The sequence below is a fragment of the Bombus huntii genome, chromosome 8 (assembly GCF_024542735.1).
Source record: "Bombus huntii isolate Logan2020A chromosome 8, iyBomHunt1.1, whole genome shotgun sequence".
NCBI lineage: Eukaryota > Metazoa > Arthropoda > Insecta > Hymenoptera > Apidae > Bombus > Bombus huntii.
In genome coordinates, this window is record NC_066245.1 from 2719089 (window position 1) to 2743208 (window position 24120).

At 43.7% G+C, this 24120-nt stretch overlaps 1 protein-coding gene across 17 annotated transcripts in view; it reads right to left on the reverse strand.

Annotated features, from left to right (window-relative positions):
* Positions 1-24120, reverse strand: part of LOC126868560 (muscle calcium channel subunit alpha-1) — a 55854-nt gene that overhangs the window by 30174 nt on the left and 1560 nt on the right. For 16 of the 17 annotated variants that reach the window (XR_007690639.1, XR_007690638.1, XR_007690640.1 and 13 more), the window contains exons 2-6: positions 6580-7212; positions 5104-5209; positions 2537-2676; positions 512-618; positions 246-398 (exon numbers count right to left, since the gene is read on the reverse strand). Coding sequence is in view for 14 of the 17 variants with exons in the window: in XM_050624136.1 (XP_050480093.1) it covers positions 246-398; positions 512-618; positions 2537-2676; positions 5104-5209; positions 6580-6890 (817 nt within the window). In the remaining 3 variants the exon portion in view is untranslated. Of the gene's footprint in view, positions 1-245; positions 399-511; positions 619-2536; positions 2677-5103; positions 5210-6579; positions 7213-23471; positions 24081-24120 lie in introns of those variants that run through there. The other variant, XM_050624137.1, reaches the window with a different exon arrangement.

Sequence of the window (24120 nt, forward strand, 5' to 3'; positions counted from 1 at the left end):
TTGTACGATACTTCGCGAAGTTTCGTCTTTCGAGAAATTCCTTCCGGTCTAATTCTATCGGTGGATCGTCTTACTTTTCCGCGTTATTTCCATCCCTGCGGAAAGATTTTCTCGAACAAGATCGAAGAAAGTCACCGAGTGCAGATTTTGCTGCGGTACATCGCGTACGCTGTCGTTGATGCAACGAATACCCACCTTCACGTTACGTGCGTGTCCCAAGCGCGTCGTAAGCGAACGATACTCACCGGTGACATTGTGCCTGCAGGTTTTATGCATTTTGCCGGAGAACAGCTCGAGGCCGATGATAGCGTAAATAATGATGACGAATAGAACCAGCAGAGCGATATGGAGAAGGGGTATCATCGCTCTCAAAATAGAGTTTAGGACTACTTGCAGACCTGCACAGATCGACAGAGACATTCGTCACGTCCCGTTTCTTTCGCTGGGCTCGATCAATCTGCTATCGAGAAACAATCGGAGTAAAGACACTTGTTTGACATGAAAATCTTACTTGGTACGCCGGAAACCAGCCTGAGAGGTCGTAGCACCCGAAAAGCCCTCAACGCTTTCACATCGAAGCCTTCTTTCATAAGTATCGACAATACCGTGCTCACCATTCTGCAAGGAGACGATGTTACGACATCGAACGTCAAAAATCATCTCGTCGTGGAATACGTTGCTGTATATCGAAACGTGCTCCGTCAGAGACAGAGACAGGCCACCGAGTAATTTCAAATCAAATTTCAGACGAAATTATTTTCTTGCATTTGCGACACAAAACTGAGCGACAGAAAGGAAAATGGAATCGACCGTGACGCGTGTGCACACTCAGCTGCGAAGAAACCTACCAACGTCGGTTTACGGCCACGAAATCGAGCGGGCACGAAGCGCATCTTTCTATCGTCTATCGTCGAAAGCGAGAGAATTATTTAGATTGGCATAGTTTTAAATCGTCTATTTTTATCCAAACGAAATATTCACCGTCTCTGGACGAGTAATTCCGTACGTTTCGCCGAATTCCCTCAACGAGAAACTTCCATTTCTCTGCTTTGAATTTCGTCTCGTTTCCCCTCGATTATTCCATCGTGGGTGCTCGTCGCTGCAAGATTTCGCGGACGGTCGGTCGACGATAGACGATGCGAAGTGGAACGATGCTTGGGAGAGACGACGACTCCAGTCGAAATTAAAACTATCTTAATTCGCAAAGCGCAGCTCACTCGGTGAAGCGGAGAAGGAATCTCTCTCGTTTCGCCAAGTAAGCAGAACTTATTGAATCAAAGTGGAATGCGCGACAGAGAACAAAGGAAGTCGCGTGCCGATTCGATGTCATCGTGCCCAAGAGACGACGCGAACTCGCGACACGCTTTTGTACGACGATGGAGGATGCAGGGGTAGGGCATTCTCGAGAAATAGAATAGGACGGAAGAGCGCGATGAAAGTGTAGTCATGGGATTGGCAGGTTGATCGGGAAATCTGCGCGCAGTAAAATTTCCGTTATTGGCTCTAGCGATTCCCATAATCGTCGATTTACGAGCTACGCGTGTTCTCCCTTCGGACAGATAAACTCATAGCAACATAGCAATCGACTCTGCGTAAATCTGTTTTTCTTGCGAAGGAGATCGTCGTCGACAGCGGACGATTTTCGATGGGATGGGAAAGTCGCGCGACACACGAAACCGCGTGTTTCGTGTTTAACGTATTACAGGTACTGACGAGAATGTTTGTTACGCGGTGAAAAATGATAATTAAAATGGAAATGTACACTACCGTACGATTAACACTAGAACTACCAGTCGAATTGACTGGTTTTACAATTTTATTTTGAAATTCCTACTTCGTGTTATATATTATTTTTCCGCAATGATGTAACGACTTTCGCAACGATAACTAAAAGGATAATATGATGAATTTTATTTTGTCTTTTATGTGTTCAAACTGAAAATAATTTCGTATCAAGGCTACTTATACCAATACCAGTGTCAAAGTGTAAAAGGGTCCTGCAATCTGTTCATCGAACCTCAATTAACCAGTTTCCTCGTTTTATACAACTTGCCACATGCTTTTCAAATTTTTACCGCGTATCATTCGATATGACGATATGAGTTATCAGGAAAATTCTAGATCGATCGCTAGATCGCTAGATGCTAACACTGGAAATACCACATCAATAAATGACTGGTTCTACAATCTTATAAATGTGTCAACCCTCGTTTAGAGATGATTGTCCTGGATGGATTAACAATACCAAAAATGTACTACATAACATGGAATTCCCTCTGTAAAAAAGTAATAAATCAATAAATATAAAAATATTCTATTATTACGTATTTTTTAAAGACCAGTCATTTTCACTGGTTTTGGTAGAAATAGCTTCGCGTTAACTATCGGTGGTTCTAACGTTAACAGCGTTCGAATTTCATCGACGAGTATGGTGACAAATTAATAGCTGGAAACAGTGGTAACGATCGGTAGGGTTTTACGACCGTATATCACCGTGTGCAGCTGTGGGCGCAAAATGAAACGCAATTGTACTCACCCTATCACTACTATCGAGAAGTCTAATATGTTCCAGCCGTTTCGAAGATAAGCGCCGGGATGAGCCACGAAGCCGTAAGCGATGATCTTCATGACGCACTCGAGCGTAAAAATCACAAGAAATATATACTCTATTTTTTCCTGAAACATAGTGAAAGAAAGTGCGACATGAGTCGTCGACGGAGCGTCCGAGCTTCCTCGAGCGACATCGTCGATCGAGAACAAATCGCAAAGGAAGCGCTCGTCCATTCGAAGGTAAAATTCACGCGTTCGAAAGTCAAACGCGTCGTACGTTGTTTCTTGTCGCGTTTAACAGCAACACACAGGATAAGTCGATGAGAAGTATGCGCTATCCAACGTATTTTCCAAGCATCGAGATTCTCTCGAAAAGCAACGCGATTCGTTTAAAACGTTTTTCGATGAAATCGAAATAGACGACGAGTTACTTTATACAGCACGTACTTCTCGTTGACTCATCCTGCCTACGTACAAGAATGAAAGGTTTCTGGCTGGTTTTATCTCTCGCGAGAGAACACAGTCTATCGCTGTTATCTAAAACCGCCAATACTTTTGCATTCGATTAATACGTATAGGCAAGGTGCAATGTTGGAAGCAATTTCTCAACTTTCGAAAACTCGTTCAGACCAGCTACCCGCTTTAATCTGTAAACTCGTCGCTATTTTGGCTAACAGGTTCTCGTGACAAGAAATCACGCGTGACACTGAAAATTCATTTAGCAAAGAGTGGAAAACCTTTGATCGTTTCGACACGTCGATCGATAACCGATCAAGTTTGTTCGACGTTTGCCAGAATGTAACTAAAATGTAAACGCTTATACCGCGTGTACATTGTCGATCGAAACTGTCCACAACAACTTGCGCTACGCTCTTCTTGGCACACATCGGCACGAAGAGGATTCCGTGACGTAAACGTTCCAACCGGAAGGAAAATGGTCGGTGACGAGCTACGACGACGAGCGTCGCGTTCCACGTTCGCCATGAACCCCAGCAAAGGTCAGATCGGAAAGAAAATTTACGACACGCGATTATCATGTCCCGTGCATCGAAACGGCGCTCTTCAAACTCCGATTACTCGATCTCTATCGAAATTGAAATTGTTAGAACTTAAATATCGATAACGATACGTAACTTTGGAAGAAAACGCTTTTATCGTATTCTTTCGCCAACGATGTATCGTCCGTCGTTTCTTGCGCGTAATTCGTAAAATAAATCGAAGAATTTTTAAGATTCCGACGCAAAATATTCGTTTATCGCCTAAAGTTTCTCGTTGGCTAAAACTCGTTACGTTTAACGGTATTTTATTGAGGTGGAAGCAAAGGAAAATTTGTAATTGAAAATGCTATGAAGGACGACGAATTAAAATCGAAAGAACGTAGAAATTTGTTCGACGTAGAAATCGAGCGAATCGCGAGCAGTTTTTTCTTATTTTTGTGCTCCGAGTGCAGCCTTGAAACGGAACTCGCGCGTCAATGTACGCTCTTTACGTAGCCAAATGCTTTTTGCCAAAGTTTCCGGTCTGACGCGGCGCACAAGCGTTTACCCTACCGGCAGCGGTAAACCCGTGGAAAAAGGCCAACCTTTGATAGAAGGTTTTATACTTCGTCTCGAAGGTTAGGTCTTAGCGTATTATCTAGGAAAACCTTTTATCCATTTTCCGGAACACGGGTTCGCTAGTTTCGATTCTATGCAAGCTCAAATTCACCTCGACCCTCGTACGTAGCTACTTTCCAACTATCCTCGATCGCTTTTCTTTCATCGGCAAATATTTACCGTGACCGCTCCTTATTTTCTTTTTCTCGTCTTCCTTTATCGCGCTCGTCTTAAATAGCACGCGCAACGTTCCATTTAAAAAACAGAGCGCTGCCAATAACCACGAAACTATTCGCGATTCTGAAATTCTAGAATTGAAATCGGCGATTCGTTAAACAGCGAAATTTATCGGCTCGGCCTCCGAGTGACTCACAAAACCGTCGTCTTTCCGTTCGACCCGTATACACTGGCCTATATATGAATCATATTTTCCAATAATAGCGAGGAACGATGGGTGCCGATGTTAGCAAGATTGAGCAATTATCGAAGTTTCACCTCGAATAAGTTCCATGCCATCAACCCTATCTCTTGGACGTAGCGTTTATTTATCGATAACCCAGCCGGATCGCGTGGTTCGACGAACGGAGCTTGTTATTCCTATTATCTTCTCTATTATTAGCTTAATCGAAATTCCTTGGTCGGAATTCGTCGTTCGAACGATATTTCTGTTGAACTTCGATCCGGGGGTCTGGCATCGATCAATTCGTTCTCCGTAAAATGCACGAGAATAAGAGACAGGGAAGAGGTCCTGCGAGTTGTTTATCCGAGGCGTTCGACTTCTCGATCGTTAAAGCGCTTGGCACGTGGCGTAAAATTTTTACCAAAGAAGCACAAAAATAGCCGTGCGAGGCCTTGCGAGTGTGCTGATCGTATTAAGGGGGCACAAAAAGGAGGAGGGGGAGGGAAAAGGATTCTCGAAGCGGAGTAAAAAGCGCTAAGAACAAAAGTAGGTACTTACCAAATACTGGTTGGTCAAATTAGAATCGCCAAATGGGTACGGTGTGTAGACTGCCAGGGCGATGCAATTCGCGAATATCGTCATGAGAATAAGCCACTCGAAAGGTCTGAAAAGTTGCGTCGAGGGATCCGGCTAAGGAAAATGAAAAGAATCTCGGTAACGCGGTCGATGGTTCGCCATGCTGGCTCGCTATGCCGCAACTCTCGTTTTACTATTTTCCGGTCTTCACCGGGTAGCTGCAGCGCCGATACTTTTTTTTTTTTTTCTCTCCAACATCTTGATAGCTTCTAACCGGAAACGAAGTACGAAAAGCTGTAAAATTTCTCGTCGCGTTCCCACGGTTATACTATCGTTACGAAGAATATCGTAGCGTTTCTCGCGTAAAACTTTCCCTCGTTCGTTTCCTTCGTCTAATCAGTAGCATCGACGAGAGCGAGAAAACGAACATTGGCCTGAATTGATAGAGGCAAACTTCTTTTCACTGCACGTTGTATCGAGCGTACAGACAACACGGCGTATGTATACGTTTTACGTAACAATGGAAAAGCGGGGGTAGGTAGGCTCTGAACAATATACTCTAGAATGGGTTTGTCAACAAGGGTTGACGTTCCCCGGCAAGTTCCCCGGCATACGTTTCCACCCGCCTCCATTGGCCTATTTCGCTCTCGAACAAACACGGTACGTTTCCCGCGACAGGTTAGACGTTACGAGAGGAAAACGAGTGGAAACGAATAAGCAGAGACGAAACTTTGAAAGATAAGGCTGTGTGCAGTTACAGCGGTGCGTGCTGCGACCAACTGTCGCGTCACTCTGACATGCGGTGAGATACTTTTGCGAGTATCTCGAAAACTAACTAAATTCTCGGAACTTGCCGAAGGAATTGCTGCGAACGTTAACCTTGACAACGCGTATATCAAGGCCGATCTATATATGCGAGGGGAACCTATACAAAATTACCCCTGTTACTTCATTTTCGTTGCGAAGACATTTAACAGATACAATTTTGATTATACAATTCGTTTCGTAAATCGATTTTTACGCTCCAATTTCTCCCTCGCGTTTTTGCTAATTTATCGTTTATTTATTCGGACAGAATTATTCGGACGGAAAGAGAGGAAATAAAAAAGAAAAGAAATGAAAAGAAGCGAAAAATACGTACGTAGAAAAGGCGCAAGGATATAAAAGACAAGTTTCGATGTAACGCTGTCGTAAAACACGGTCAGGAGAGTATCTCAAAGACGTTACAGACCGGCCGAAGATTTCCATGTTCGCGCCACAGGATTCTTAACGCGGAATCGAAACGAGAAACCGTACGCATCGACGAGATCTCTCTCGTATTTTTCCCGAGACCAAGATACATCCTAATATCGGAGAAACCTGACTGAACCAAAAATAACCGGAAGAACGTGGCAGGATGAAGCCAGGTCGTGCTCCTGTAACGATAGGAAAAAAGTAAAAGTTTCGTAAAAAGGATACTTCCATTCGATAACGTCGATGCACATTTTGCGCACGGGATTTTTCAGGGGTAAACAAAAGAGAGCCCTGAGTGGTCTGTCGGGTACCGCTTTGCCACCCCTTCGAGCCGGCCTTTTGGTGGCGGATTTGGCGGCACCGGTGCTGGTCCCGTGTGTCTGGCCCGTTTGAGACTGCGCGGTAGCTGGCTGTCCGTCCTGGGCAGTTTGGGAGTTCCGGTGCTGCCCGAGGATGGGGGGGGTCGCGGCAGTCGGCTGGGCCCCCGGCAGCTCAGGGGGGCCCAACCCCGAGCCCCCATCCCCCCCCGCGCTCATCGGTCCCTCCTCCTCGCCTCGATCACCGCCGTGCTTTCTCTTCTTCTTCTTCTTCTGATCCTTCTCCTTCGCTTCCTCTTGCTTCCTCCGCCTCCTCTTCCGCCTCCTCCTCCTCCTCCTCCTCCTCCTCCTCCTCCGCCTCCGCCTCCTCTTCCTGTTATACTCGCGTATGCACGCTTCTCCGGCCCCTGCCTGACCACGCAGACGCCCAAGTAGACGCCTGACGACGCCGATCGACGCGCTCTCTCAGAGACGCCCCACCACCCGCTGCAGCTCGCCGGCATGCTACGGCACTGAGCTCTTTCGAACCTCCCTCCGTGACCTAAACGTTAAACGTAAACCGTTAGTGTGCTTTCTTCTCTCGTATCGCCGCTTTTCGCTATACGTATGCGCTATATATATATGCACGTGCATATCCAATTGTTTTACTCAAACTTTGTTTCACGTCGCATCGAATATCCGACTTGTTACAACACGCGACTGATCCTGACGAGTAGAACCTTCGGAAACGCGTAGCAGTTTCGAGGCGTGCAGACCGATCGTTTCGAAAGACGCGCTTATATCGAGTGTGCGCGTATCGCGTGATTTATTTGCTACGCGTATTACGACACATCCGCGTCCTGATTAAATTCTCAGCAGCGCGATTAACGCAGCAAACTGGTATAGCTTTGGATTAGGTTTAATCAACCCTGTTACCGCTGGCTCCAAAATCTCTAAACACTCTGCACGTAGACCAACGAGATCGATGGATCGACCGGTGGTAGTTTTCGCGCATACACCCAGAGTCGATATATCGACCGGCTGGCGGAAAAAGGGTTTTAATAACGTCAAGAAACACCTTGTCTACTAGATATACAGGGTGGTTGGTAACTGGTGGTACAAGCGGAAAGGGGGTGATTCTACGCGAAAAAAGAAGTCAAAAATATAGAATAAAAATTTTTCGTTCGAGGCTTTGTTTTCGAGAAAATCGACTTTGAATTTTCGCTCGGTACGCGTGCACTTTATCACGTTATACCGTACCGCGCGCGTACCGAGCGAAAATTCAAAGTCGATTTTCTCGAATGCAAAGCCTCAAACGAAAAATTTTTATTCTATATTTTCGACTTCTTTTTTCGCGTAGAATCACCCCCTTTCCGCTTGTACCACCAGTTACCAACCACCCTGTATAGAGTTGCAAAATCCACGCCCCGCAACAGACTGCATATGATACGTAGCTTAACATTTTTTGCGTTTGGGGGAAAGCGCGCAGCTTCGCTGCTACTACCATCGCGCTATTCCTCGAGAAACACCTTTCAACTTTGTTTCTCGAACAGAATTGTTGGCAAATCTGCAGCGAGCGCTATACGCGATGATCGTCTCGTAGGTATCGTCCGTCTGCCATTGGATTGATCGAGATATTCGCGAAAATGGGAAAAAGTGGCGATGGCTGTATAGATTGTTCCTCGAGAGTTCACAGCGGGCGCGATAAATATTTACGAGCGTAAGACGAAGTAGTTTCGCTGCTTGTCTCGCGCCTCGTTAACGTTCGAGGCTGTGTTCGTGGATGGGGCGATTTGATGTTGCCAGGCTCTCGCCAACGAGTTATGGGATGACGGAAAAGGGATCGAGCGTAAAAGCCATTCGTTGTTCTCTTCTTTGTGTTCGGGTTCAAGCCTGACATCGGTCTTTCTTCTCCGGTTGAACTAGAATTGCCGTTTTGCGTTAGCATTTCCACGTTACACGGCCGATTCTCTGAAAAACAGCTCCGCTAAAATGGGATAAATCGTAACAATGGAGAGGAGATTTCTCGCCGCTCGAAAATAAGCTCTCGATCGAGCGACGTAATTAATTCGACGACGGATTGTAAGCAGAAAATATTCGAACGATAACCTGGAAAAATATTTCGAAATTCACTGTACAAGCCTCGAACGATACGATATATCGTGCGCATTGTACAGAACATTCCAAGCGATCGTCGTAATTACGTTGATAAAGTTTCAAACGAATCCAAAAATGGACACGCGAGTTACGAGATATTTAACACGAGCGTGTACTCGCGTACGTCACAAATAACGTTCGAAGAGTCAAGTATTCGCTGTCAATTAATCTAGCGAGATCGTCTTTGGTCTGACGCATCGACTATGCATTTAGGACGCCTATTCGCATTGCGTTATATAAATATAACTGCTTTTTCGTCTCTGCAAAACGTACGACGACGACGTTGGTAATGCGAGAAGACGAAAAGTATGAAAATGAAAAGTTTCCTAATTCGCGTTCGGGTAAGTTTATCGGTGAACGGTACTCGATTTCGTCGACTTGACGAATCTTCTCTCGAAACGGTCTACGCAGATGGAATCGGATGGAGACACCGAGCTCGCGAACGCGCAAATTCGTCTTTCCGATGGCATCGATCGGATAAAAAATGGAACGGTTCGGCGATAAAAGCCATGGGAGGAGAAACGGTTGAGTTTCGACAAGTCCGGGAGTCTGGGATTTATAATGGACTCGCGCGCGCTATATTTAGTGAGCCTAAATACTAGAAAGCTCTACCTACGAGCGAGTTTCTCGTGCGCGTGCTTGTTTCAATCTCGTCGCGTGAACTTGTCTGAAATCGTTTGCCCCGACTGATCCACTGCTCCCTTTAAACTAACGCTACGTACGTACGTTTATAGTTGTTCGTAGTGCCGCCACGAGCATGTGTAGCGTGTACCTTAGGTGCGTTTAATCGATCGTAAATTTCGAGTCTCGTCATCGATCGGTCGCGTCGAAACGTTACGGTAATTTTGAATAATTGTCAACAATTTTAATATCATTTGATATTAATATTTTATTTGATAATAATAGATTTACTAAGATTACTAATAAGCTGTTTCTCGTAACAAATCCGCCGTCAAGAAAGACGAAACTCTGGAAATAAATTTTACCAATTGCCGATCGTTCTACGCGACGTAAGATCTTTACAAAGTTGTAAGCTAGAAAATTAGAATGTACGATCCGTATCTATGGTGGCGATTCGCGTTAAAATAAATGCTCGTTTGGAAAACGCGAGAAACTATTTACGAGAGGAAACGAGTGGAAGAACGTTTCTTCCAGAAATCGAATTTTCCTCCTTTCATCGGGATGACTCGACAGTTTCTCTCTAACTACAACGCGCAATTTTCGGTTTTCCATTCGCGTATTCCATTATGCAGGTTCCACGATCGAACAGGAGCACGATGTACGTATATCGAATATTCGTACGATCGAGTTTCGCGCTGTATGTAGGTTATCGGATAATTAATGAAAGCAGCGAGTATAACTCGTTCGACCATCGAAAAAGTTGATGTCAACGAATTGTTCGTTCGTTAGAAAGGGACAACTTAATGAAATTTATCGGATAACGAGTTTACGAGAAAAGATATTAGCATCTATTCAGAGGCGGTAATTGTCGAGAAATTAAAGAGGCGAATGATCGGTGCGCCTGACGAAACGAACGTTTCTATTAATTGATCACATATACCTATGGTTTCCCGGGTTTCCATCGAGTTTCTAATAACGCGTTGCACTTTGGAACCACGTCCTGTGAACGTTCGCTCTTTCCAGCTAGACTTTCGTTTCTTTGCGCTTTCCAGTGACACGTTTATGGTTTCCCAGCTTTCGATCCTACTTTTAACGATGCATTGGCAATTGCGAATCCGTGGTATCCACGAAACGTCGTACAAAGTGCAACGCGCTATTAAAAACACCGATGGAAACCGCGAAAACGTGGTCTGATGATCAACGTGGAACGTTAAAGTGTAAAATTCTCGTCGATCGTTTGCTCGGCGTTAAACGTTTCGCAACGAGAAGGTAAGTTCGCATGCCAAAATACAGCAACGGAAGAATCTTATGTCTTTCCTCTTCTTTGTAGCCTTTCGATCGAATATCGGTCGGCGCTAACAAAGTTTCCTCGTGTCGAACGGATATAAAGACACGCTCGTTCGTAAGATAGTAACCGACTGGTGCTAACGAGTTAAATTTAGTTCGCCACTTTGCTGCCACGGAAGCATCGGGCAAGCTGGGCCGCTTACCCGTTTACCTCCTGGCATGAGCTTCGCTCCGGCCTTCTAGCAATCCCTTTTCGTTCGACAGATTCCAGCCCTTTTCTCTCGGTGAATGTCCCTCTCGAATAGCGCTCTTACTTCCTTGCTTCGACTCGTCGCTCATACGGCCAGATCGTTTTGTCACGGATACAATCAGAAATATATTGTACGTATAAAAGGCAGCGTAGTGAGTTACACTGCTCTCCCTTGATTAAAAGATATCCTATATGACGCTTTGGCGGTCTGCTAAACGTGATTTCGATCTGCTACCTGTAGACAGCCGTTTACGTAACATCGGCTTCTTTTTTTTTTTTTTAATTTAATTTAATCGGCACTTACACGCGAGACAAATGATCGTTGCATTTGACAGTGTTGTACAGAAGCGAAACGATTTACAGATACACCGGGAAGAGCGGCGATTTGCGAGTGCAACGATCCGAACGAGTGAAAGCGAATGCTCGCTGAACGTAGATTATAATCGCGATTGCTGTGCCTGTATGGCACGATGATCACGGGAAACAAACGAACGCAAAGCGAATCGAGATAGTACGATGATGGATTCGGTAGAATTTTCTGAAAAGGCGCGTCGTAATTTTGTACGAGAAGTGCCGGCGATTGATTTCCACCGAAATCTACTGCAGTCGAAGAGTCGACGCTGGGACATGGGACCGTTTAACGATGCAATTTATTAAGCGATAATTATTTGCCAAATTAACGAAAGTAAAAGCTCGCCAGAGTTTCGTCGCTTCGCTCCGTGAATTATATATGTAAGGTTCAATTCTAGGATAATTCAGGGATCGATTCTGAAAATCGAGTTTATTGTGAAAATACTTGAATGAAATACAGGAGTAAACAACAACGAATAACAGTAATAATTAAATAAACAACAACCAATTAATAACGGTAAACAATAAATAGCAAGTTCTGTCTACCTGAAAATCGAGAATCGATTTTCAACGTCCTGAGCTACCGATCTTTCTCCGTCAATCTTCAATGTTTTAAATAATTACTCTTTCTTCTGTGATCTTGTCTATCTCCGATGTTGATCTCTGTCCGTCCGTTTGGGAAATACGCGTCTCTCAAAATGGCTCTCCGTAAAACAAAGAAAGCCGCTCTGTCCGTGAAACAAAAGGAGTCGTGCTGTCCGTAAAACAGAGAAAGTCCCCTTGTTTATCCGCATTTGTACTCTTAGAGAGTTTACATATATATTTATAATTATAAATTATTTGTTAGAAACATCGCGACACCCCAACGTGACGCCATAGAGTCAACCTACGCGTGATAAACAGGGAAGAAATCGATATCACCGTAATAATAGGCGTTATCAAGCTTTTCTTTTTCGCGCGAACCTTGCTATATGGGCTACCTAATGGAAATAAGCGTAAAAGTAGGTGCGACGTCGAGGTACTTGGATATTTAATCAGCCTCGTCCGAGGTGATACTTTACGATCAAGACCGGTGCCAATAATCTAGTAATGGAGAATCGATCGTATCGGTTAAGCACCTAGCTTGATTGATGTTTACATTAATGGAGAAACTAATTGCCAACTGGTACTAACAAGGATTCGCGCGGCCGAGCTCATTTGGCTTCCATTAATTACAATTTTATAGGTTAACGATATAGAAATCGATAATCACGAAAGAAGGTAGAAAGCATCGCTCTTAAGAAAAGACACGCTGCCAAGCCCGTGTCGCTAATGTTCTATTTGTTTATTTGCTTATTCATTGGTATTGACACGTTGTTGACCGGTTACGAGTTAACTCGCGTTTCCATGGCCAAACGTTGCCGACCGGCTACGAGAAAATTCGTGATCCGCTTTCCTTTCGCATCAGCGTCGTTTAACTCTAAAATGGTCCAAAAAATTAGCATTTTTTCTGATAAACTACACCTTGTTCGATGCGTATAAAACGTACTATACCTATCTGCCAGAAAATAAAACGAGATACGACAAATTTCTACTGGAAGTAGCCAGGGAATGGATAACTGTGGATTTCAAAAAACGCAGCATTGCACCTGACGCTTCTCGAATTTCTAAAACAGCTCCTTATGACGATGCACCTTTCGGACTTCTCGGACAACCAAGAGGCCGCGTCTTAGAAAAAATAGTCACTGGCAGAGAAACAAATTTGACTAGAGCGTGTAGAGTATGCTGTTCGAGAGGAAAACGCAGCGAAAAACTAGATATATTTGCAAAAGCTGTTGTGTACCATTACACGTAGATGATTGTTACGCTGTTTATCGTAGGGAAAAGAAATATTAAAAGTTTAAATAGGAAATAAAATTTATTAAAATTTATTCATATCGTTTTACTTGCACATGCAATTACGAAATAATAGCCAGTGATATGAGATAAATTCTCGGTAAAATTACCGCTCAACAATGTGTTAACAGATTCCGGTTTGGTATTATTGTACATAGACCGGATCGAGAATTCTACGAATGTAATTTGCACAAGTTAATGTTGATGAATGTCGATTCTAAGAACTCTCTGATTCTATTCTAGTTCCGAGAAAGTGGAAAAACAGCTGCTGTTTAACTGCAACAGTTCTATATGTTATCACATACTTATACAGGATGCGTCATTTAAATGGAAATACTTAAATATCTGCGTTATTTATGCTCGCCGATACTAGACACTAGTATGAATGCTATTCATTTTCTCACGAAACTTTGTTCGCTGTTTCTAACCGCGTTATATCGAAGGGTAAACTGACTATTAAATAAATACGAAATCAGAGAATCAAGAAAACCGCGCTTGTCGTATTTCTGCCCTGTGGTCTTCGTATTCTAAAGGACACAATGGTACGAGAGAATCGTGCAGAGTATTTAATGCACAAGGCTTCTTAAAATCTTTACAGAATGGGAATACGCGCGTGTACGTTGTTGCAACGATACAAGAATTCCAAACGCAAAACGTTTGTCGATCGATTCAACTAATTACAGTCTCCTGATGAATATATTTTTGGCTCGATAGATGTCGATTTTCCTTGAACGAAAGAGCGATTTTGAAAAAGAACGGGCCGATACGGTCGTGTGTCATGACATTGGCTCGCTTTATGTTTTCCAAAGTGCCACGTGTGCCATTTCATCGACGTGTTTCGTGTTACGAACGATCGCAGTTTTCGGCAGAATGTTTACGTAACTCGTCGAAACGGATTTTGGCAGCAAGGGTTAGAGGGGAAAAAAAAATAAGAACATCGTGCATCGTAGAAAACGTGCCGCTGGAAAAAATTGGCCCTCTTTGAGAAGAAGATGGGAGGAATGACGCGCGAGGAAAAAACGAGGTAAAAGTTGGAAAGGGTATTTATGGAGGAGGAACAGAAAGGAGACACGGATGAGAAAGGAAAAACACGGAGGAGCATCGATTCCGGTGCAATGCGTCCTACGTGATTCTATTGTCCGTTAACCGGAGCCGAGTTTTCCGGCCTGATATCAATATTTCAGCATCACAAAGTCGTCCCTCGACTTTCGTGAAAGAAGGCCGATTGTTCGTGAAATATGTAACTGCCATTCTATGTCACTCGTCCCTTTTGTTTCTTCGTCCTCGTCTTCTGCGAACTATTCGAGATATAATACACGATATACCAATGCAACGAATCTAGAAAGGAGAACGATCGAATCACATTTCATGTCGTCATCAATGAACTCGGTTAGAACGCCAAGTACTCCGAATAAAGAGAGAGGGAGAGAGAGAGAGAGAGAGAGAGAAATATACTAATTGAGGATCTACTTGAAAAAGGACCTATGGTCAATGGCAAGTAAACAGCGTGAACCTAAATTTGTGACACGAGCGAACTGCCCAAATTTACGTGCACGATGTATAGATGCCAGGTGTATTCGTTTGATCAAATAGCTAAATTACATATTACGAAATTGTCGTTTATTTCGCTATCGTAATTATCGATCGGAGTACGCAATGTCAGACAACTAAAATTAAAAGGTTCGTCGCAATTTTGTCTTATGGACGCGTTTTCCCAGAAGCTCTTTAATTGGCGGAATATCAATCGTAAGGTACACGAACACGGTTCGTTTGATTTCTATTAAATCGACCAATTTGCTAATGAGATACAACGGACGCGACTCTGAAACAAACTGGATGGAAATTTATTCGCTCAGCGCGTAATAACGTCATCAAAATACTATTGCCATTTCCATGCAAATTTTTCTCCATATTTCTAACGTTATCGACGCGCGTTTCGTCTGGCGGCCGTAAACAACCTAACTGTCAGAAAACTAAAAATTGCTCGATTCTGATAGATCGCACCTTACCAGTTACACCAGTGAAATGGGAATAACGTCGCAAGTACTCGAGATCGAGCATTTGGCTAGAATATCCCGCTCATCCTGCGATCCGAGCTTCTCAAAATCGTACTCGAGATATTTTTACTCCTAGACACATGTCCGGGCAGCCATCGAGATCGTCGAACTTTTTCTTGCCTTTCGTTCGAAATAGCGTTAACTCGAATTTTACGTTCCCTCGATCTATAGCGAACTTTTGTCCTTTCGCGAGGTCTCGCTGCCGCGGCGAAAAAGAAAAAAGAAACAGGCCTTTAAAAATAGTTGACACTTTGAATGACGAACAGCCGAGAACATTCCGGATGATATCCAAACAGCGAATCTGCAGAATTGACGTTTCTACCCTGCAAGAGACACTTGTAATACATCGATGACTCGCCATCTATCTTTCGTTCCTCCGCATCGAGTGGATGATGCCCTTGCGGCTCAGGCGAAACGCTCGATATTCGTGCGCCCAAGTTCGTGGTTAAAATCATAAATCACAGCAGGCAAACACGATATTCGTATTCAAGGATATTTGTTTCGATTTTCTGATTTTAACGCCGGTCCGTGATCGGCTAGGAGAATTTCGATACGACGTAATTGAAAACGAGGGCAACCTGTTAGATTCGAAGATGCAGATCATTTCGAAATAAGAGGAAAACCGGCGAGATTTCACGGAGGTCGAAGATACAGCTATTAAGACGAACGATATTTGAATGTTGAATCTCATCGCGAGAGAAATTTCGTCTACTAGTTTCGAAACTAGCAAATTGCTCCGCTCGTACTTGGCTCGTACGTTTCAAAATTGATGAAAACAAGCCGATGGATATCGAAGATACGAAAGTGTACCGTGTTCACTCGGCTCGCGTCGAACGTATTAAAATGTAAAAGCCAAGAGGAAAGAATTTCAAGCGATGCAACTTGAAGGACGCTTGGAATTTCTAATCGGCCGAGTTTAAGAAGTACGTATTATTCGTATTATTGCAGCCATAATCTATTCCTTTTAACTCTCGGCTCTTTCATGCCGGAACTCGATATACGATCGCTCTCTTCTTTTATTCACCCTGCCGTTTATTCTCGCGGAGATAGATGGTCGTGTTTTCTTCGACCATCAAAAGCGAATCGTACGTCGAAACTGTCAAGTTTTACCGGTCAAAGAGTTTCGAAGTATGTTTCGAATGATGAAATCGCGTTTATCGGAAGAGAAGGAACGATGTAAATTTCATATTCAAAGGCGCAAACGTTCGTTACTACGAATATTAGTTGACCATGAATTTACAGCGCACTTCAGAAACTGCTTCGATTTTGATAGACTCTGAACTGATATTTGCCGGTTTATTCAAATTACCAGAGCGTGCATATTTTTCAAAATTCGTATCTTTATAGACACAAGCGGAAAAATTGTCTCGTATTAGCGCTGTTACGACAAGTACCGTTGCTTCCAACGCTCGACGTATTTTTACGCGTTACGCGCGTCGTATGCTTTTTTCGCGTCTCAACACTTTGCACTCCGAATTTTATTTCAATTTCGCTACCAGCAGCTTTTAAGTGTTTTATTTGAAATTTACTTTGACCAAAAAATAAAACAATTTAAAAAAATAAAGGAAGAAACGAATTCGCTTAAATAGCAGTATTGAGATACGTATAATTTTGTGCGCTAGACTAGATTGGCCGCGTAGTAGTGACACACGTATGTTAATATGAGTGTGTGGAAGTATGTGTGTGCGCGGTGTCTCGAAAAACAGATGAATGTAACTGTTTCGTTGACAGTGTGATATGGAAGATGGTGAGACAGAGAGAGTGCTGAGACGCGTGCAAATGTATATCGACGAAGATCCTGGAAATCGTTTATTCAATAAATCTAAAACTATTTTAATATGAATTCTAAGTGTAACCTTAGTGTTCCTTTACTTTTATTTCGCCGATTAAGATCCACAATTCTCAACAACCAGTTTTATTCACACTATTGTTGTATTTTGTAATTTTTAAGTGAATGATATACCTTGAAACAATTTTCAGGATCCAGTGCTGCTTTTCTTTCGCACGTTTCACAAAAACAGTGGGATTCTAAGTGTAGCCTTAGTGTTCCTTTACTTTTATTTCGCCGATTAAGATCCACAATTCTCAACAACCAGTTTTATTCACACTATTGTTGTATTTTGTAACGTTTAAGTGAATGATATACCTTGAAACAATTTTCAGGATCCAGTGCTGCTTGTCTTTCGCACGTTTCACAAAAACAGTGGGATTCTAAGTGTAGCCTTAGTGTTCCTTTACTTTTATTTCGCCGATTAAGATCCACAATTCTCAACAACCAGTTTTATTCACACTATTGTTGTATTTTGTAACGTTTAAGTGAATGATATACCTTGAAACAATTTTCAGGATCCAGTGCTGCTTGTCTTTCGCACGTTTCACAAAAAAGGTGAGACTCTAAGTGTAACCTTAGTGTTCCTTTACTTTTATTTCGCCGATTAAGGTCCACAATTCTCAACAACCAGTTTTATTCACACTATTGTTGTATTCTGTAACGTTTAAGTGAATGATATACCTTGAAACAATTTTCAGGATCCAGTGCTGCTTGTCTTTCGCACGTTTCACAAAAACAGTGGGATTCTAAGTGTAGCCTTAGTGTTCCTTTACTTTTATTTCGCCGATTAAGGTCCACAATTCTCAACAACCAGTTTTATTCACACTATTGTTGTATTTTGTAACGTTTAAGTGTATGGTATACCTTGAAACAATTTCCAGGATCCAGTGCTGCTTGTCTTTCGCACGTTTCACAAAAACAGTGGGATTCTAAGTGTAGCCTTAGTGTTCCTTTACTTTTATTTCGCCGATTAAGGTCCACAATTCTCAACAACCAGTTTTATTCACACTATTGTTGTATTTTGTAACGTTTAAGTGAATGATATACCTTGAAACAATTTTCAGGATCCAGTGCTGCTTGTCTTTCGCACGTTTCACAAAAACAGTGGGATTCTAAGTGTAGCCTTAGTGTTCCTTTACTTTTATTTCGCCGATTAAGGTCCACAATTCTCAACAACCAGTTTTATTCACACTATTGTTGTATATTGTAACGTTTAAGTGTATGGTATATCTTGAAACAATTTCCTGGATCCAGTGCTGTTTTTCTTTCGCACGTTTCACAAAAAAAGGTGAGAATCGACAAAGAAGCTCCTGAGATATAAACTGATGTCGACATAGGAGTGCAAAGGATTAAAATTGTCCATAAACGAACAAAAATCCGCAATCTGATAATTACTCGTCGTCGAGTTGAATAAAAAATGACGAGAATGTGAGAATCGTGGTCGTCTATGGATCGGGATTGGATTAGAACAGATCGATATCGTTAAAGCGAAACTTGGAACGTTTCAACGGTAACAAACTATCCAGACAGAAAAGGAAACGATATTTCCTTGCTGCTGAGGCAATCCGTCGGCGGAAGCGTAGCGAAACGGAAACCCGATGCAATTGCAATTCGAACGTCATCGCGCTAATCCTGCACCAGCAAAGAACGTCGTATCGTTGTATGCCACGGTATTACCCCGAATCTTCTTATCGCCGCTTAGCAGACTGTATCAACGGATTTACGTTTACAAAAGAAAATCACAAAAGATGGACAATTTTTTATTTTATTTCTTATTGCTGTTACTCTTGCATAATGCGATCCGACCAAATTCTACTACGTTCGTTCTTCTACGTTCGCATCCTTCTTGTTCATTTCGTTTTTATCGTGCATCAAAGTTTTACGAATCTCAGGATCGAGTTTATTCCCCGTCTCTTTTATGTAAAGAAACTTGACCACTGTCTGCAGCTTTGCATATACATACAACGTACATGCGAAGGAAAATCTTCCGCCTTGGAGCGATGTAACTCGACTTTGATTAATTTATACGACGGTGCTACGTATACAAATGTATTAGACCAACGATATACGACTCCAAAGTGCAACAAACGACGATTAATCTAGACACGTTGCTGTATAGTAAAAATCGTGCTACTTTTGTCTTGATATCTCCGCGTTATCGTAAACTTGACCACGTTGGAAGATAGGTGATCGAATCTCGAAGGGAATATCGCTTGAATAAATATGGAAAAAAATATGGTTGATCGAAAGTGACAGAGAACGTGGAAAGAAAGAAACGCGAGAGTAAGCTGCGGATGAAATGGAAACGAAGACGCGTTCCGGTATCTGCGGCGCGTTAATAAAGTTTCTTAACGGCGTGGCGCAACTTTCATTAGGGAAATGACAAAGTAAGGGTGGCGGCGACGGTGACTGGCGGCCTTTCGAAGAAAATCAAAGTCGGTCTCTCTTATACCTCGGCCTGTTTAGCTTGCGTGACTCTAGTTGCGACGATACCGAATATCATTAGCCTGAATATCGAGCGAACACGCCCGAACCGAGCTTTTGTTTTTCGTCGCCGGGATCAGACGCTCCTTCGTCGAACTGCACCGTCCTCGTAAAACCGTAGGACGACGTTCTTCCCTCCTGTTCGCTGGCGCCACTCTCCTAATAATGGATCGGAGTATCTTTTCAAGGTTTCCCGTTTTCCTCCGCTTTGCCCATCCACCCGACCATCTTCTATTTCTTGTGCCGTGTGTGTACGTTCAAGCAGCATTATTTATCTCTATTCCGTTCGCTATTCCTGTTCGCCTCGCAAAACAAGATCCAGATTTATTTATGGTGCGTTAAGCTTCGCCGGCCGTGGAAAACCTTCGCTGTGGAACAACTTGTCACCGGTTCGTATCTAACCCACTAACGCAAACAGAAAAGCGACGAATGCTACGCGCGTCATAGCGCTTATTCTCCGTGTGTCGAAGTTGACACGATTGACGTTTCAGCGATATACAATAGCCAGCCGACGAGCTGCCGCGTCTCTGTGAATTATGTTCTAATGGCGCTACTTCGAGGCACACGCTCCACGCTCTGTCTCGTACGAAAGCGCCTTGTTTCACGGTGTCGTGTGCAATTACTAGACGTTCCTCGTGTCTCGCGCCAGATAGGAAAGCGCCGTTGAAGAATTTTCCAGTTTGTTCGACGTACGCTGTCTTTGGTGATAAAAGGATCGCATTCGTGCGAGGATCGTGGCAGCAGCAACGTCAAAGCGCGGAGTTTGTCGACGAAATGGCAAACGGTCCACTCGAATCGAAGAGCCGGTACCTGGGCAAACGCTCCAAGTTCCGGGCACAGGAATTCGCTGCTGTGATCCGAACCCACGTCGAATCGTTCGAACGAGCAAATTTTATTTTCGTCGAAGGCTGACGATAAGAGACGTTACTCTTAGAGAAGAGAGGAAGAATTTTTGCGGGGAAACGAGGACACCTCGTATTTACAGCGAACATTTTCGAAATCTGAATTATCAGCAAGGCGAATATCTCTGACGTCTGACCGATCGATCGAACTGTTCGCGTCAGAATTGAAAGTGGCGCAATTAGAAATTCATCGATGGAGAGATACGCCGGCTATTACGCGCGTAAATACGTAAAACTGCATCTTCGCATCCCGTTTGATCCCATGCGTGGTGAACCTTCCTCGATTTCAGCTTGTCAGCCGTTCCTTCTAAGACTACGGAAGTTTGCATCGAGCAAAGCAAAATGGATCTACGCTTTAACGAGCTCGCTGTTATTTTAATGTTGCGTCGGATCGCAACAACGATTGTCACTTAAGATAGAGACAGTCGCGTGATTGAGAACAGTACGCAACTCCAGCGGTACGTCCGTAGATGTTTTGGCATTTTAGCATCGTTGCAATTTACTCTCACTGCGTTCGCTTTATGAGCAAAACCTTGCGTTTCACGCGACTTATAAGATAAATTACGATCATTCTGCTGGTACGTACACGTTCGTTTCGTTCGAACGACATTTTCAGGATAATCAGTTTATCGTCCGCGAAGGGAACCTTCTTCCTAGTACGTGACTTCGCGTCCCTGATGATGTAAGTACTTACGTCATTCAGTAGCCTCTAATATTGCGAACTATCAACCCCAGGGAAAGATAAACATGCGCTAACGTTTCCCACAGGATAATATTGTCACGCAAGTTGGCCGACTCGTTACCATGCGTCACGACATCCGCGATAATATCGTTTGGTAAGAGCAGCTCGAAACGACTATTTTATCGAAGCTATTACGACAATAAGTTCCGATGCATGAACGGTGAAGACACGGCTGATTGTTAGCGAGCGAGTTCACAAAAGATATCGTTCGTGAAAGTCGACGAACCTTGGCTCTTTCGAATACGATCGTCCTGATTATTACGTATTATCTCTGAAACGTGCGTTGAAAGTCATAAAATCATACAAATACGAATAAACGTCCGTGATCCAATTGCAACGATCCAGTGATTTTTCGAAAAGTTACGTCCGAGCTTACCGTGTCGTTAATCTCGCGAGGATTAAATTTCCTCTGTAAAAACTCGTAAATATCCACGTACCGGACAATTTCGCTGGATTTGAACGTGGGAAAAAAGGAAGAAACGTTGGTCCACGTTGCTTCGAAACGACCGCGAATGACGAACAAATAGATAGAGAGAGAGAGAGAGAGAGAGAGAGGAGAAGGAGGAATTCATTTCTTAACGCAATGACGTCCGTCTGAGTAATCTACGCTTCAGTAAGGAAGGCAACGTTCCTGGCGGAATGCCTTGGAATGCCGACCGGGAATCCAAGGTGGAACCTCATTATGCATCGACCCGAATTTCCTTGAGATTAGTCCGCGAGTATGAACCGCGGCAAATCGGACCGACCTTAACAACAACTTGCCCGAGAAACTTGGCGTCGTCTTCTCCGACGGATTCGCGGCCCAACGACCCGATCGTTTCTGTTCAACCTCGAAATACCTATGTGACCGGCAACTTTTCTTCCAAACGCAGAGTCACGGGAATCCGAGAACAAGGAAAATCGATGAGGAGCGACGCGCGCCAGCTGGATTTTCATCGTTCGGAAACGAAATTCCGTCGAAATGGAAACGTTTAATTTCTGGTGAACTTCGAACGAATTAACGACGTGGGTCGAAGTTACACGCTTGAGAATCGATTATTGTAAATGTCAGTGTGGAAGAGGGTGTGCCGTGGGTCGAGTAATAAAGAAGATAGCTGGCATTTTTACGACACGTGTTTGCAGGCTGTTCGAACGAAACGAGGCTACAAAAGTTCATGGTGGATTACGAAGAAGAAGCTACGCGCAACAGTCTTTCTACGTTTTACGAATATTCCGCATCGCCAAAGATTTCTTCAGCCTGTTAACAGGCTTATTTTTCCATCGTGCAAGGACTTGCGCGATTTCAACCCTTGCGTTAATAGATCGAGGAAAAACTCGTAGCCAAAGAAGTTGGACGATTTACGTGGCTCGATACTTAGGGAGAAAGATTTATTCTTACTCGTCCGCGGAAGATGGTCGATGAAACGAACGATGCGTCGATACGAAAGCTCGTTTTGGTATCTTCTATGAAAACAACTTCGCAGAAAGGTCGTACGGAAGAGATGGCTGACGATGATACTCGGGGTGCCGGTACTAAAGAAAAAACACGTTGGCCTTTTAGTGGCATTTAGGTATTATCCTTTTTAACTCGAATTAACGATCGAGCTTTTACGACAGTTGCAACACGAAGGCTTTTCTAATTAATAACGGACATTCCACGAAGCGTTCACAAATTTTTTTATCGATTTTCCATTAGCCGGACTATCCGCGCTAACAACTCGTTAACATCGTTCTCGAAAATTGGAGCGATCAAAGGTGTAAAAACGCGAGAAAAGGAATCGCGTAACGAAGAGATTAAGAGAATGGTATCCGAAGCTCGTCGATTCTGTTAAAGGTTAGGCTTCCGCACACCAACTATCCGCTAGAAGCGCGTGTTTCTTGTTTGTTTACGAATCAAACGCATCGTCCACGTCCACCGTCCAAACCGAGAAACTTCGATCGGATCCGTATATAAACCCTACTATATAGTCTATCGTGATAAAGAATAAGCTGCTCCGTCGACACGAAGAAAACACAACGACGATATCGAAACGACACGACTCTTGCAAGAGCACGTGTTTACGGAATCGGAACCGATTCGTTCTCTAGTTACCTGGTTAACTTTAAAGAAGATTCGAGCCACGTACGCACGTATATTTTATTGGAAGGAAAAGAGCGATGCACGGTAACGGGGATGAAGAATGGAAAGCGCGTAGTCGGGCAGAGACTGAACGACTAGCAACAGAGATGTTGCTCGTTCGAGAGGGAGAATCTCGCGGTCGATCGTTAGAAATTCGACGACTTACCACATTTTTTGAAACAGAGGAAATATCGGTGAAGCGATTGTGTCGCGTATCACGTGAGCCGGGCGTATCCGCTCGTCATATCCGCGTTGACGCACTCGCGGCGACCACGATCCCTCAACGCCAGCACTTCTTCCACTCTCTTCGCTTCTTATACTCTGCACTCTTGTCCTCCTTCCTCGACGACTTCTTCTTCTGCTTCCTCTTCTTCTACTTCAGAAGCTTTACTCGCCTCTGTTCGCGCTACGCGACAAAGGACCGACCACGACGAAAATGCCGCTTAATACGCGCGCTAACCTTCCATCCAATGGGAAGCCAGCCGCCTTTTTGGTCCCCTGGTCGGTACAGTCGGTCGTAATAGTCGTTTGCACCGAAGCGGGAAAACGAAAAGCGGGCTTTTAAATCGGTTTCCACCTCTTCCGTATTACGTTGCCTGGTACACTGTCGCTACCACTAGGATCGCTAGGATCATCAGCACACGAGTAGCAGCATCACCGTGGCATCACTAGCGGAGAACACCACTACCAGCAGCCGCTTGACACGCACACGTATCTACCAGCGAACGAGCATCGCTACCACCGCTACGGATTTCCACCACTCCTTCTTCTCGCCCTGTGTTTAAACTTATAAATAGATATCTGGGTGCGTTCGA